General features: G+C 62.3%; 1 protein-coding gene across 9 annotated transcripts in view; it reads right to left on the reverse strand.

The window, feature by feature from the left end:
* The window catches only part of KDM4B (lysine demethylase 4B), a 143,082-nt gene that overhangs the window by 47,316 nt on the left and 79,349 nt on the right, over nucleotides 1–16,417 (reverse strand). For all 9 annotated transcript variants that reach the window (XM_059062030.2, XM_059062026.2, XM_067032975.1 and 6 more), the window contains exons 8-9: nucleotides 12,651–12,754; nucleotides 8,131–8,268 (exon numbers count right to left, since the gene is read on the reverse strand). In XM_059062030.2, coding sequence (XP_058918013.1) covers nucleotides 8,131–8,268; nucleotides 12,651–12,754 — 242 coding nt within the window. The remainder of the gene's footprint in view (nucleotides 1–8,130; nucleotides 8,269–12,650; nucleotides 12,755–16,417) is intronic.

The raw sequence follows: 16,417 nt of genomic DNA on the forward strand, positions 1-16,417 counted from the left end.
ACTCAATACATGTGGTGTAAGGCAAGTAGAAGGAAAAGGAAAAAGCAGGTCACTGTCCTCTGGAGCGGACCTGCAGGTGGCATCCCCGGGCGACAGGCGCTGGAGACTGTGGCAGGGTGAAGGTGACCCTCGAGGAACCTCGCCAGCCCAAGGCTCTCACCCAGGGGGAAGCCGTTCCAGGGGACACTGCGCGATGTCTGGGAACACCTGTGGCTGTCACGCGGGGGGGGGGGGAGCTCCTGGCACTGAGTGGGTGGGACAGGGAGGCTGCTCCACACCCCACAGCGCCCAGGACGGCCCCCAGAGATGGTTCAGCGCCAGGGTCCACAGTGCCGAGGGAGACAAACTCTGATCTGTGGATCTGAATCACAAGCTCCCAGTTCCACCAGGAAAAGCAGCAAAGCCACGCGACAAGGAGCAGCGGGCCCATCGGCGTGAGCGAGCCCAGCAGCGGCCAGCACCCTTCTCCCGGAGCTGTGCGGTCACGTGTCTGCCAGCGGGGGCCACCCAGAGCTGGGAACCCACCAGGGAGGCGGCCGGCGGAAGCTGTACCGTGATGAGCGGGCAGCACCCCCTCCAGAGAGACTGAGGTGCGAGCACTCGTGTGCATTTCCAGCACCCGCCCTCTGAGCGGGAAGCCTGAACACAGATAGCTGCCTGCAACCCAGGCAGACAACGCCAGGCGCGGGGACAGGAGGGGAAGTAGGAAGGAAGAGACAGGGGCTTTGGGCCGAGGGGGCTGGGATGCCCGCCCATCGCCCACCTGGGGAGAGCCGAGGTCGGCCACGTGCTGAGCCACCTGGCTCTCCCAGAACGACAGCTCAGAACCCCGTGAAGCCAGGGGAGCAGGGAAGGAGCAGGGAAGACGTGAGGGGCTGGTGTGTTCAATTGGGGGGAGGGGGAGGCCTGCAACTACGCTTGAGATTCTTTGCAAGCGTTTCCCAAAGAGACAAACAGGAGGCTCATCAGCTGCAAAGCTGTATTGGAGCGGCTTGGGCCACGGGCAACTCCCACCAGCCCTCCCAGCCACAGCAGCGGGGAGCAGGGTGGCCTCTGAACCCCGGCCCGGGGGAAGTCCCTCCCCAAGGGGGCCCACCAAGCACTCAAGTCCTGCCCACGTCTGAGCTGGCGGGGGCCCCTCTCTCTGCCCCCAAGGCTGCTCCCCTAGACCCGTCCTCTGGGGCGTTTTCACTCGGGGGACACTGCCCCTAAGGGGGTGAAAACTCCTTCTTGGGGGCAGAAAAGCCTCACTGTCTTTGAACAGACATGTGGTGTATCCACGGTGTTAGAATCTCACGGAGGGGCAATGAGGAAGAAAGTGTAAAAGTGTTCTGTTGAGGGGCGTGGGGTGGTGACAGTGAAAAAGAAGGCGGAAGAACGGCCCGCGACCCCGCCCTCGTTAGACCAGGCTCTCATCCAGGACCTGCCCCCGGGGGCACCAGGCCACGACTGGGGAAGCGAAGGGGCTCCTGGCATTGGGAGGGGGTGGGCCGGGGGATGCCAACGCCCAGGCCGCACGAGGTTGCTGTGCCGTGAGGAGACCTTGCTTGAGACCTGTCCTTCCAGATCCAGTGGCACCTGTTCTAGATGGTCAGAGTTTAAGCCAACACAAAACTGAGCCGGAAGCCAGAGCGATGGCACCGCGCTCTCCGCTCCGACCCTCCCCACTATGCTACTGTGCGCATCTGGGCTTGAAGCCGCTGCCAGGGACAGAGTGACAGGAAGCTCTGCGGGAGGCTCCAGGGGAAGCACATTTTATACAGCAATCGACTGCGAACCCCACGCACCGGCCCCCCCCAGCGCCATAAATCAGGGAGCCGGCGAGGCGCAGCAGTGCGCAGGCCGGCACCGCGGAGGTGGGCGGGCCCGAGGAGCGTCCGGGCTGCAGCTCTGTTCCTGCCCTCCTCCGCCCGGCCCCCACCGTCACCCCACCTTCTGTCACCTCCCCTTGGGCTCCAAGTTAATCGCCCAGAGCAGGCGGCAGGCAGCGTTACTGAACAGAAGGCACGCGTTCTGGAGCAGCGGAAACAGTTTGGTTCACGTTTCACAGCAGTGAAGTTCAAGGTGGCCCAGGCTGGGGGGGAGGGGGGGCGGGTTTCAGGAGAGGGGGAGTGGGGGGACGTGGGGGCCGCCCCTGGAAGCGGTGCATCTGGGGACGGGCCTCCCCGCCTTCCGCCTTCCACGTTCAGCAGAAGCCGTGGGGCGCAGACTTTCCCAGGGGCTGAGGGCTGGCAGGCGGCGGCCCAGACAGCTGGTGGAAAACCAGCTAAGTGCACCGGGCTCCCGGCCATTCAAGCCGGCTTCTAAATCTCTCTCGCTCTGTTTAATCCAAAGTCATCTCCTGTACCTTGCGGGGTGGCCGGGACGCCAGTGCGCCCTCGGTGGAGGAAAGAGGCCCTTGTCAGGCTTCACCCGGCGCCACCCACCGGGGGAGCTGGGAGGGCCTCGTGAGCTAATCCAACGTGGCGTGCAGTCTTATAGGACTAATTCGAGCTCAGACCTAAAAAGGCTGATGTGTGCACACTTTATGTTCTCCAGTGAAGCCGGAGCATCCCTCTGATCTCTCTGGTTAGTAATCACACTACAAAGCCTGCCCGGCTGAGCACGTGCCCGGGGAATTCTGTTCTTGGAAACGGAGCATCGACCTCCGGAGGTGGCCCCTGCAGCCACAGCCGAGCCCCGGACACCCGCCTGGGGGAGGCCGCCAGCCTGCGAGACACGCGCGGACGGAGAGAGCGTCTCCCAGAACCCCCGGTGGATGCACTTAACCTCTCTCTGGTCCTTGCAAGGTCATGAGGCCCAGAGTCAGAGCCTGATGCAGGCAGGAGCCATCACTAAAGCCAGAGAGAGACGGAGCGGGGTTGGGGGAGCCCAGGGAGCGGGGATAGAGGGAAGGGACCGCTCAAAACAAAAGCAGCAGCATGTGACCAGAGGCAGGCGTGAGCCTCTGGTCGGGGACTTGCCCACTGCCGGCTCTGATCTCAGGCCCTGTAGAGTCCTTGTTTTTAAGGTATCCCAAATTCCACCCCACAGACCTAATACTGACCAACATTTGGGCAAATCCCCCACCACACACACACACACACACACACACACACACACACACAATGGGATTATACAATAAATAGTGAAACCATTTTTGTGGCTGCGTAATACTACACAGTTCACCCAAACCCCCAGCCACGGGTATAAATTTTTCCACTGTGAAAAGCAACGATGCAATGACTGTCCCCGTATGCGGAAGGCCTGAGGGCCGGAGGAGAGAGACGCACGTGTCCCCCTGACGGCAGACACCCTCCGGGAGCTGCCCCCACGGGTCCCCCCAGTGGCCCACAAAGGGGCCTCCCGGTTCCCAAACCCCTTTCCCAACGCTGTCTCCCGCTTCACAGGCTCCCTAGTGTTTGTGGACCAAGGAAGGGAGGTCTGCTTGGTGAGCACGGCATCCCCCGTGCACCCCGTGGACCCCCCCCACACACCCTGTGCGCTGCTAATCTGGTAATCCAGGCGGTAGGATTTCTTTAACAGCTTCACTGAGCTATAATTCGCATGCCCTACAATCCACCTCCACTCACAGAGCTGTGCATCCAACGCCAAAATCAATTTTCGAACCTTTTCATCACCCCAAAGAGAAACCCCGTACCACTTAGCAGTTCTCCCCAGCGCCTGGCAACCACTAACCCAGTCTCTGTGGGTCTGCCTGTGGCGGACAATTCCCGTCGGTGGAATCACACACGACGTGGCCTTTTGTGTCTGCTTCTCTCACTGAGCATCATGTGTTCAAGGTCCATCCGCGGGGCAGCACCGCTCTGGACCAAGGGGGTGGGAACGGAAGGCCAAGCCGTGTGTGTTCTTCCTCCCACATCTCCCAAACTGGAGGACGAAGCCAGCAGGAAGTCCCCGCCCCCTCCTAGAGTCTGTAAAAGCCTCCATCTGCCATCCTGTCCCTATGGCTACCGCCTCCTCCTCTGGGGCCCAGAGCAGCCCTGCAGCCTCGCCCCTCGCCCTCCCCCCAGGGACTGGGGCGGTCTCTGCCTGCCCCGGCCCCACGGGCTTGGGTTCTAATTCCTTCCACCGACCTCCACTCCGCATGGAGGCCCAGCCCCAGCTCCACTACCAGCTCCGCCATGTGTCCAGAAGCCCAGGAAGCAAGGGGTTTATCCACGTGCCACAGGGCTAGGGCCATGTGGTCCAGAACCCTCGGCGGGAGTCCAGGAGGAAGAAACGGGCAGCCCTGTCATCAGGGAGCGCTTTCCCAGGAGCTGCCGGGCGCTGGTTCGGGTGTGAGCGTGGGTGCCGCCCAGCCCCGAGGATGCTCAGGGTCCCCTCGGGACACGGCGCCCCCTCCTACCCATGGGGGCAGGGGCCCGGCTCCCTCATACCCCGAACGACCCCAAGATAGGGGGCCTCTCTGCCCACGGGCTTGGTAGAGAGCTTCAGATTCCTCGGGGGGCAGTCACCTCTCCAACATCTAGTTCCCGAAAGAGGACCGGTTGCAACAGAGCAGATGCGTCGAAGCCCTGCAGAGTCCTGGTCCCCACAGCCCTGCTGTCGGCCCAGCCCCCCAGCCCGTCCCGGAGAAGAGAGGCACAGGGGGATAACGCACCCACCGCCCCAGAGGTCCGTCCCTCGCTCCCTGTTAAGCGTGGTTCCGTGGCTCTGGCAATAGCTAGCATCTGTCGTGCTTAAGGGACTCCAAACCCCGAGGCTGCGGACCACGGCCACGAAAACTGCCTTTCAGTAGGAAAAGGTGCCGGGCAGATGCGAGGTCTCGCACACGTGCCCGAGGGAGAGGAGCTAAACTGAGCTGACGAAGCCTCACTACCAGAGTCCAAAAAGTACCACCGTACTAACCACCCCCTGCGCCAAAGAGAGAAAGGTCAGCCGGGGCCCTCAGCTGGGCCGGGCACCCTGCCCGCAGTGGGGAAGTTGGGTGGGCTCTGCAGGGGGCCGGCAGTGGCACATCGGCATTTGGCCTGGCCTTTTGGGCACCAAAGCCACCAGTGCCCTCACTGGACCCTCTGGAACCTCCAGAGGCAGTGCCTGGGAACCAACCTGCTGGAGGGAACAGCCCCTCTGATGCCGGAGGCTCTGTGGGCTGCAAAGAAAAGAGCAAAGGAGGCGACCTTCAGCCCTGACTGGCTGCAGCCAGGGCGCCTGCACCCTCGATCCTCTAGACCAGGGACCGCAAACTTCCTAGTAAGGACCAAACGGCAAACATTTTCCGCTTTGCAGGCCGGACGGTCCTGTTACAACTACTCAGTTCCACCGCTGTCGGCAAGCAGCCCTGCAGGGCACATTAATTAATGGGCGCATCTGTGCCAATAAAACTACTTATCAACGTGAAATGTGAGTTTCATCTAGTTTTCAATTGTCACACACTCTTCCTTTGATTTTTTTCTCCCCCAGCTCTTTAAACATCTAAAAATCATTGTTTGCAGACCATACAAAAATAGTCGACCTGCCAGGTTTGGCATGTGGGCCCCCCGTTTGCCAGCCCTGCTCTAGAAGGAAGAACAGGAACACCTGAAATTCACACAGGCTGGTGAGCGTGAGAGCTTAGCCTTTAATGCGTCAGCAGAGGGAGAATGACAGAAACGGACGGTGCGGGGAGTGAGGGGCTCACTGGGTGCCTGAAGAGGTAACGAACCAACAAGTACAGAAGTCTCTAGAATCTGGGAAGTGGACGTTCTCCCCCTTGGCTGCATTCCAAGGAATGTGCTGGAAGGGGACGCAGACGGGACAGGGCACTCAGGCTGCAGGGAGAGGCCCCTGCTCAGCGGGAAGGGGCCCTGGGTCCCCCCGTTGCCCACCCCACCCCCCCTCCCTTAAGTCCACAGGCCCAGCACCCCGGGACCCGAACAGTCCCCTGCCGCCAATGCCCTCAGCTTGTCACCTGCGAGGCCAGGAGCCCGGGCGGCCTCTCCAGCCCAGACTCGTTACAGGGGCAGCGGAGCTTGGAGGGTCGGGACCTGCTGTCCCGTTCCACCACCAAAAGGCCTGGAGGCTGACATCAGGTGGCCACGGAGGGGTGCCCTGTGGCCAGTGGCCACTGCCGGCAGAAGCCGCCGGGCACCCCGGAACCCAGGCCGGCTCGGGGCAACGCTCGTCACTTGTTCAGTAATTTCACGCTCCGCCGCCTGGCGATGTGAGCGCGGAGCCCCATCTAAGGCTGCGCTTCCCAAGTGCCACTTGTTTGTGAACACATGGCTGAACCCCAAATTGCTTTTAATATCCGGGCAATCCCCGCCGGCCCCGCAGCCGGGTCGGCTCCAGCAGCGCCTCCGGGACCAGCCCCGGGCCAGGCTGATAACTCAATCACAGCCGCGGCCGGGCGGTGTCCGCGCACACAGAACCCCCTGCAAACATACCCCGGCAGGTGTAATTACCCCTGTGGATCTAAAGGGACAATCCTGACGACCCCGTCTCTCCTCTTGCAGCGAAGCCAGAGGCTCTGCCAAAGACAATCCCCCCAACAGTTTCCTGAATTAAGTATAAAAAACCCAGCACTTTAAATCCCGGGGCGCCTCTCCAGTCTTCCTGGCTACAAAGCCCGTTTCTTTTTCTCAACTGCACTGACACAGCGAAGTTAGAGAAACAGATCATTAGAAAGACAGAGACGAGCCAGCCCGTCTAGACCGTGCTGCCCAGCGGAGACGTGACGCAAAGCCACCCGTGAAGCTTAATTTTCTTCATCTTAATTTTTCACCCCATCCAAACGTGGAAAGAAGCAGGCGACATTTGCTTTAAGGATGGATCTTGTTTAAGCCCACCTGTTCAAAAGCATCAGTCTGTAACCCCCCTGAACACCCCTGGTGCGGGGTTTCCTGCTCTTTGCCAGGTGCCCTGCCGTGGACTCGGGGTGTTGCACGCCACCGGCTCCCCTCCACTCCATCTGGCCACGTCTCCAGGCTGTGACACCCGATCGTCACGGCCTAGAGCCTCTTCTGCAAGGGTCCAAGGTCTGGGAAACGCTGAACGAATCAGGATCCGGGCTCCAAGTCCTCCGGGTCCAAACTGCCCCCACTCCCGGGCCTGGGAGAAACCCACCATCTGTCCCAACCCTGGGTCCTGACTCATAATGGCTGAGAAATTCCGCGGAGGAACCCCAGGGCTCTGGTTTGGGAGGCTGGTAGGAAGCCCAGCAGGAGAGGCCCCTCCTGTCCCCTGACCCAAGTACCAGAGTGGATGCTTGTGAACAGCCGGGCCCCCTTTTGCAGTGGAGAGAAGGTTAAAGGGGCTGAAACCTGAGAGCCGGGGCCGCTTGGTCTGAGCCCAGCTCAGAGCTGGGCCGAGCTCGCCGGCTTCCTCTGCGGCACCCGCGGTACCAGTCCTGGGTAGGAGGCCCCTGGTCCCGGCAGCCAAGGAAGGGCTGGGCCTGCTGCCTGCCCGACAGCCCTCCCAGCAGCTTCTCCCTCCCAGGGCCCTGCCCGAGCTCAGCCGCTCCCTGGACTCGCCACCACGGGGCCTCGTGCCCCCAAAGCTGGCAAGCAAGACCACAGACAGGTGAGTGCGGGGAAAAGGAATGTGAGAGCAAGCGCTTGGCTCAGATGTCAAAGCTGTTGGCCGATAATCAGCCCTCTGGGACCAGAACGGCAAATGACTGAGGAAAACCAAAGGAGTCTTCCGGCCTTTCAGTGACCTCTGAATGTGGATGGCGAGGCGGCAGCAGGCCCTCGGGCTCGAGCGCAGGGTCTGCCCTGCCAGGGTTCTGCTCTCTCTCTCTCTCTCTCCCCCTGTCTTTCTTGCACCCCGCAGCAGAAAAGCCCAGATGGGGAGGCTGGAGCGGGGCAGAGGCGCTGGGGCCCAAGCAGACCCCACGCCCGGCCAGGTGGCCTCCAAGGGGTCAACTAACAAGGAACAAAATCTTCCCTGATCCCCAGATGATGGGGAACACACCTGGGGTCTGCCAGGAGGAGGGGAGACCCGACCCCAGGCCTGCCCAGACCCCCTCCCCCTGCCTCCAGGTGAGGAACAGTCCGGGAACAAGTTTGCTGAGGACCCAGAAACAGACCCTGACGGAGAGTCGAGCCTCCGGGTGAGGGTAAACGGCTGGCGCCCAGGCCCCGGGCTGCGTGAGCAGGTGGGGGCCGGCCCCGTTTAGACCCTTCCCCAGGGCCTGCGGGCACTCACCTGGGTGGCCACCTTGCCGTAATCAATCCACCGCAGGGTGGCAAAGTTGGTAGACTCCGCGCAGTTGAATCCGTGGTTGAACCCGGCGTGGTAGCCGTAGGGGAACGTGATCATGAACTCCCCAGCCTCCTGCGTGATCTGAGGAGCGAGAGGCCAACAGGTGAGGGGCAAGGCCCGATCAGAAGCAACGCCCGACACAGGGCACCACGGGCTGATGGCAAAGCCACAAGAAGCCACCGAGGAGCACAGCAGGGGGACGTGGGCTCGAGGACGTCCCAGCAAGTGCCAGGGAGCCTGACTTTAGGAGCCGAAGGAGTCGGCCGAGTGACAGGCTGTGGCCTGGTGCTCACATGGCTTGGAAGGTAGGTGAGGCGAGCGGCCAGGGCGGCAGCTGGGCTCCCAGCCCCGCCGCTCACTGAGACCCCGCCGGGCCCCAAGGGGACAGACAGTCTGCACTCTCCAGACGGGTGAGCAGCAATGCTAGGATTCTAGGTATTTCCCGATTGGCGGGGACGGGGGGGGTGTCTCCTGCTTTGGGGGTAGGTGGCCTGTCAAGCCTCCATCCACTGTGAGATGTTCCCACACAGCACCGGGGCTGGCGAGGAGGGCCGGTCGGCACTGGTGGAGCTCGGAGCCCTTGGAGCCCAGGGCAGGTCTGAGCTGGCAGCACGGCGCCCAGCCCTCGTGTGAGGAAGGAGCAGGCCCACCCCCAAAACGTCCCCAGAAGCTGGCCTAAGTGGCCCCACCACCGTGAGCAGGGAATCTGTCCGCTACATCCCAAGACACGGGTCCTTCCAAGCGGGGGCAAAGAGACCGAAGCAACACGTAGGTGGGCTGGGAGGACAAGTGTCAAGGTCACGACACCGCAGGACGAGCGCGTGTTTCCAGGCCTATTCAAAATGGTCTGGACGGCCAACACTCTGGTCCGGCCTCTGCGACAGAGACCCCAAACCAAGAAGTTGGGCGTGAGGGACCGGGGTGGGAGACCCACAGTGACGCCAGACAGAGGCTTCCAGAGGTGCCAGCCCGAGGCCTGGAGAAGGAGGCTGCAGCCTGCTCTCCGGGGCCCTCCCCACCGTGCACTGACTACCCCCGGCCATCGGCAAGCACTCCGACAGACCAGTGTTCCGAAAGACGGGTGACAAAGAGCAGCGGCCACCATCCCCACTCGCTGTGTCCCGGGACGTGACGCGGGGCTGTTGGAACAGAGGCTGTGACGCGGCAGTGACCCTCTGGGGTCAGGAGGGCCAGTCTTCTCCTAGACTGAGCACGTGGTGCACGTCAGGTTGTCTGGAGTTCTGAGGACGGGGCCCCAAACGCACCCGCCCCCCAGCCCCCGACGACGTGTCTCTCTAGGGTTTCACAGGCACGGACCGCGCCGCCCACGCTCTGCGTCTGGCCTCTCCCGCTAGGCGCGTCCCCGGGGTTTATCCGTCCCGCTGGGCACATCAGTCGTCTGCTCCTTTTCGTTCCTAAAGGGGTCTCCTGCTATGAGGATGTGTCACTGTTTGCTCATCTAGCCTCCTGTTCACAGGCCTGTGGCTGTTCCTGGTCTGAGGCTCTATGAGCAGAGCTGGGGGCACCGGTGGACTCATCTTCTCCCGGCGGTTGCTTGCATTTCTCTGGAGTAAACAGACTCCGGAGGGGGCACTGTGGGGTCCCGGGAAACTGCCCAGCGGCTCTTTGCAGTGGCTGCCCGTTTTGCACCCACGTGGTGGGAAGGGCGAGCTCCCCCTGCCCCCTCGGCAGCCTACGGGGTACGGGGTATTCGCACGCACGCAGCGGCCCTGCGGGGTGGGTGCGATGCTCCGGGCCCCTCCCTGAGGTCTGCGGACGCCGCCCACCGCGTCCTGCCGGCGCCTGCGCACGCCTCCTTCTGCAAAGTGTGTCTGCTCAAGCCTTCTGCCCCACTTGGAGGCTCTTCACCACTCTGTCGCTGATTTGTAGTTTTCGGGGCCTGCTGATAACCCCAGAGAGAGGAGCAGGAATCGCAGGATTCATCTAAGTAACCAACGAGGAGTCAAACCCTGGCAGGGGAGGGTGGGTGGCGGGAGGTGGCGACCGGGGGTGGCGGGCGGGGGGAGACTTCCAGAAGCCAACCACAGAGTCAGAAATCAATCAAAACTGACGAAGCCTGGAGAAAAGCCAGTCCTTAAGAACACGGAGATATTTTTCTTTTCAAATAATGAATTGTACCCATCAAGGGAAGTCAGTGTGCATTAAGTTATATTTTTAAATTCCTGTCCAAGTGACAGCCGCATGCGGGGATGAAGCGACGCCAGAAGATGGGAGAGGAGGGGACATGTAGTATCCCCAGGGCCCAGCGGCCAGCATCCTCATTCTCAGGAAGGGTCCCCTGGGCCGGCTTCTGCTGCAGGACTCGGAGCCTCGCCAAGTGAGATAAATAAACTTCAGGTTTGGGGATGTGCTTTTAAATGCAATTACTGGTGTTCTTATCCTACTTGAGCTGATTCTGTAAAGCGCTGTCTCGCTTTCCAGAACGCCTCCGTGCGTGCACTGGCCCGCCTGAGCCTCAGGGATGCAGCAGGGGCCCCGCCACCGAGCTGGAGCCCCCGTGGGGAGAGGCACACTGAGGGCCTGGTCCCCCGCCCGATCCCGCCCATAAATCAAGGCCCAGAACAGAAGATGTGCTCACTCAGAGCAACAAGAAGATTACGTTCCTGTCAGAAACTCTACATCCTGGTGGCTCCATTTCAAACCCACGGTGTCTGTCCTCCGTGACGCCACCGTCACCACTATCCCGACAATAAATTAGAGGGCGCTTGGGATGACGGATAGGCCGTGACGCAAAGCAATCAGTAGCGGAGGGAGCGCAGCCCCAGAGGAAGCCCGCGGTCGGCTGCTGGTGCGAGCTCTCCAAGAATAAATGAGGAAATCTGTGGCAGATCACAGAAATACACACTTTTAATTATTAAAAAGCTCTGCTGCCGACCTGCTTTTTCTTCTAGAAGTAAATACCATTACGAAGATTTATAAGCGGAGCGCGGGGCGCCACTCTGAAGGCCGCCAGGAATTCAAATGAGGGGCTGCGTGTGGAGCCTGACGCCGCAGGGCCCGGAGCCCGGTCCTGAGGCCGGCGGCCCACGGAGGGCTCCCTGCTGCTGGACAAGGGCCTTGGGACGCAGCTGTGTCTGGGCCCTGTGGGCAGCCGCTGTGGCTGCGGAGCCCGGCCTCTCTCCAGTCCCCAGCAGCCCCTCCGGGCCAGGAGGCCGCCGCCGCCTGTGGGTCACGCTCAGGCGTTTCGCATACAGGCCGCAGGGCCACACTGGCCCTGACCCAGGAGAACAGGGGTGCCTGCCAGCTGGCTCCTGCGACCAGCAGCCCTCTCCGGGAAGCGTCACCCTGGAGAACGTCCGCGACAAAGGGATGGGAGAGCAAGTACCTCTCAGTTCCGTTGGCAATGCCGTGATCTGTCTGCGAGGTTCCTGGCAAAGAATGACGTTCCAACCAGGAGCCGGGGGTGGGGGGGGTGGGCGGGAAGAGGGAAGCGTGGAAAGCTGCGTTTCTCAGAGCGGAATGTCCCACCACCTAATGAACGTGAGCAGCAGCTGCGGCCCCGATAGAAAGGCGAATCCCCAACCTGTGTGCTGATGCTGCAGGCGGTTTGACTGAAACGTCAGAACAGCTTCTGACCTGCTGACACCCTTGGCCAGAGAGGCACGAAGGTCCGCCCCCAGAACTCGCTCCTGCAGCCGACGAAGCGCTCTTCGGGGAAACCTGCAGAAGCCGGGTTCCCGGACAGTCCCCTCGGCCCCCTGCCCTCGGTGCCACGGCCCACACGCCTGTCCGCTAAGGTCCGGGCACAGGCCTCTGCCTGGACCCACGCAGGGACCGGGGCGTAGACTCCCCCGTCCAGGAGGGCTGTCTGCGGCGAAGGAACGGCCTGGAGTGACGACAGCTGGGCCCACTCCCGGGGCAGAGGCCGCCTGGCCCCGGTGCCCAGCCCTGCCCGCCACCCTCCACAGGCAGTGGGGTCCCTGCCAACCCGGCTCCCAGCGTGGCCTCACTCCTCACAGCCCCACACGGACCAGAGGAGCAGCCTCCGGAGCAGGAAACTGCGGGAGCACACAGCCTTCGCGCTGTGGGGGGCCAGGTGTTCCATTTCTGAACGGGTATTTGCTCTCTCGAAGGCGTCTGCCCAGGCGGGTGGGCGGGACGGGACCCACTCCCACGAGGAGCGCCGGCTCCTCAGCGCCTCCTGCAGGGTCAGCAGGGGCTGCCCCGGCCGTCCACTCCCCAGCCCGGCCCACAGGACCTGCCCACATTTGCGTTTGGGTTTGGGTGTGAAGGAAAGTCAAGGCCCCTCCTGACTGCCCCTCTTCCATCCTCACTCCCCACCCTGGAAGAGCTGGAGGCCTACGGCCCTGCCCCGGCTTGCCACCGTCCTAGAACCTTCTCCAGGGTTAAGACGCCAGCTTCCTGGGGCACTCGTGGTCACTAGGGCACGGGCCCCAGAAGCCGCTCCACGAGCAGGTGGTCTGTACCCAGCCCCTACGTACCCGGCTGAATGGGATCCCGTACTTCTTGAGGATGATGGGCGAGATGAGGGTCATCTTGTGCCGAAGGAAAGCATCGCAGCCCTGGGAGCTCCCGGGGAAGAAGCCTAGAGCAGAGAAGACCAGCATCAGCCTGGCAGGACGGGGCGGCGGGGCAGCCGGGACACCTCTCTCCGGGCAGCCCTTTCCTCCGAGGCCCCGAGGGAACGAAACACACAGGGGACCGCGGGACGGGGTCCTGGGTGACGAGGTGCGCGCCCACAGCACACACCCGCGGTCGCAGGCAGGGTGCGGCTGCCCAGAGACCGCCGCCCACCCCGAGCTCTCCCCAGACAGAAGCCACCGCGTTGCTTCCACACGGTCACTCGGCCACGTGAGAGCGCGGCCCGGAGACAGGACAGGGGAGCTGCTGCTCTTGACCAGACACACGGTGACCACGAGGAGCGAGTGGGGTCCCCCGCCGCCCCCCAACACCGATGAGTCCGCAACAAAGAGCGGGGCCGCCTGAGTGGCGCAGGCTCTCCACCCACATGGTCCCACCGCCAACAGGCAGGTGAGGACACGGAGGCCCGGGAGACAGCCCGCCTACCCTCGGCCCCAGACGCACGGGGCCGACGCAGGCCGCGCTCACAGCGCCTACGCTCTCTGCCCCACGATGCGCCACGTAACTAGTTTAAGACAGGGATGGGCTCCGCGAGCCTACGGAAAGCCCACCATCAGCTCTACCTGCCCAGAAACCATGCTTCGCTAGCACAGTTCAGGGACGTTCCCACATCCCCCGTTGGCTGAAACTCAAGTCAATGACACGTGCGTCTCGTGGTTAAGGAAAAGCCTGTCCCAGGTTCTGACCGTGGCGGCCAGCCTCCTCAGCACAAACCCGCACAGAGAGCGGGCACAGGAGGGCTGCCACACGGCTCCTCGAGGTGTGGGATGAGTGCCCACAGCAGCGGCACCAGCACACGCTCCCGAGCGTCCACCTCCCTCTGGGACTGATCCCCAGACACAGGCAGCCCCAGGACCCTTCTGGAAGCCGATCCAGACCGGGCCCAGCTTCCAGGCCAGCGCACACCCTAGGCAGGCTGCTGTTTAAAGAGGGCACGTGTGTGTGTGTATGTGTGCGCGTGTGCGTGCGTGTGTGTGTGTGTGTGTACGCACGTGCGCGCCCGCGTGGCCCCAGCCACACGCCAAGGCTGGGGGAGGCTCCTAACCGCAAGGACACAATGGCAAGGCTCTGGAAGGTGCCAGGGATGACTGAATCCAGCAACTCTGCTCTGCACTAAAAGCATTTCAATTAGAGTTACGGGCTGCCTGCCGCCCGGCCCGCCGGCCTCTCTGCAGTTCCTCTTTTTAATGCACAGTTTAAGTGGCTCTCATTAAAGCTCTAATAAAGGAGCACATTTTAAGTGATTAGCACCAATAACGCGCCAACACATTAATGCTCTCCCCGTGGGCCGCACAACTCTCCCAGCAAGCCCATTCGGAGCACGGCTATTCATTTTCCATATTAATCGCAAACCCATTCCACCCATCTCGGTAATGGAGCCCGGGACGCACATCCCCGAAAAGTCTGGAAGGGACGCCTAGGAGGGCAGTGAGTCACTTGCCCTGGAACCTCCCCCATCCTTCCTCCGAGGAGGGGAGAGCAGTCCTGAGTGAGGGGCTGCAGAGGAAGCAGGAGGCTCCCGCCCCTCCTCCGGAGCTGACAGCCCCTTTCCTGAATTCCAGGAGCCGCTTGACATAATGAGTCTGGATTTTTCGAGGAGTAAGGATGGGGTGGCCTCCCTGCTAGCCGGCTCTTCCTCTCCCAGCCCCGGCCACCGAGCCTCCCTCAGACGCCCAGGAAGCGAGCCAGCATCCAGGTCCGGAAGGACGTGGCATCAGAAAGGAGCCGGCAGCAGCCCCGGCTGCGGGGAGTTGGAATTGGTGCTCCAATCACCCAAAACGTCTCTGGTAGGAAACGCGTGCTGAGCGGGGACAGCCAGGCACGGCTAAGTGCGACCCCCTCTGAACAGGAGGAACAGAGAAGCTGCACGCAAGGCCCGGCGGGGTCACCGACGTGGTCCCCAGAGAGCGCCCGCACTGACCCCCGTGGCTCTGCAGGTATGCGGGGCTGAACAGTGGCCCCCAAGATGTCCACGTCCCGATCCCTGCAACCTGTGGCAGGTCCCCTTGGTGGTAAGAGGAACTCTGCAGACGGGATAAAGTTCAGGCCCCCGAGACGGGGATGGGCCTGGATCACCCAGGGGGCCGGTGTCATCCGGAGGGTCCTTGTAAGAGGGGGGCAGAGGGAGACTCGACCACAGACCAGGGAGACAGAAATGAGAGCGACGCAGCCCCACGCCCAGGATGCAGCGCCTCCAAAAGCCATAGAAGCCAGGAATCTACGGGGCTTCCTGAAGGAGCCAGCCCTGCTGATGCCTTGATTTTAGCCCCTAGAGGCTCACTGTGGACTTCTGACCTCCAGAAGTGTAAGAAAATAAATCTGTGGGGTTTTTTAATTAGGTTTCTTTGAGTAGTTTAAGGTTCACAGCAAAACCGAGGGGGGATCTGTGTTGTTTTAAGCCACTGAGTTTGTGGTAACTTCTTACATCAACAGGAAGCTAATACAACAGGAAAAGACATTTTTAATTTGCATTTTAAAAAAATATAATGGGAAAAAAATTAATTCGGTTTTACTTTTGAGCTCAGTAAGTAAGTTAAATCGGCCTTTGCCATGCCCGCCTGCACTGGAATTTCTCCCGGGAGAAGCACGTTCCTGAGAGCGGCTCCAGCCCTGTCCATGAGGTCAAGGTCCAAGTTTCCAACATAAAAGGTGACATGACGATGGTCTCTGCATAGGAACTGGGCCCGGGGGCGCCTGCCCAACTCACCCGAGGGCCTCCCTCCCGCCCGGGACCCCGTCGACCCCTCCAAGCCCGCGGCGAGACTCCGCTGGGCAGAAAGATGGGCCGCGCCCACGCCCAAGTCAAGTGCAGGCAGGGAGGCGGCCACAGAGGCCGGCACAAGGAGCCTCATCAGCGCCAGGCCATGGCTTCCGAAGGTTCCGCGGCCTCCTGGGGGTGCCGGCTGCCCACTGCCGCCACGGGGGTCGGGGTGGCCCGAGGCCCTGTGCTGTCTGCGCGGCAGACTCTCACCCTCAACCGGGTGCTGCCTGAGACGGAGGGGCTGTTCTTGGCTGCACAGCGAGGGCCTGCCCGCCGGGCCAGTGGGGTCTGTGAACGTCCGTCCAGGCATTGACAGCCGTCCGCGCTCAGGACACGAGTCTCCGTGGGGACAGGACAGGTGCGAGACGAGAGCGATGGGGTGGCCGTGGCCCAGCCCCCCACCGGGGCACACAGAGGCCTCCACCCCCCCCAGCCCGGGTGTGCAGCTTGTCTCTAAGGATCCCATGCCCTGAGGGCCGGCCTTTACCCAGATGGTCAGAGCCCCGGACGCAGCCCGGGACCCTCTCCCACAAATCCTGTCAGCCCAAGAGACACTAGCGAGAGTCTCCATCCAGGTGGTGGAGGGAGCCCGGGTGACCCGGCCCTGCACGAGATGAGCAGGTGGCCCTGCAGTGCCCGCACGGGACAGGTGAGGGCCTCCAAACTGGACTTCTCGTGTTCTAGACTGACGAAAGACTCCACAAAGACGGGAAAGTGTGGACGTAGCACCAGGTGCTGAGGGGCGGGGGGGGGGGGGAGCACGGGCTGCCCCCAGGTGGCAAAGCCTGCGGTCCCGTCCCGAACTCTGGGCCAAGGGGCCAGAAAACAAGAGTGCTGAAGCGACGG

Source organism: Kogia breviceps, chromosome 4, assembly GCF_026419965.1.
Source record: "Kogia breviceps isolate mKogBre1 chromosome 4, mKogBre1 haplotype 1, whole genome shotgun sequence".
Taxonomy (NCBI): Eukaryota; Metazoa; Chordata; class Mammalia; order Artiodactyla; family Physeteridae; genus Kogia; species Kogia breviceps.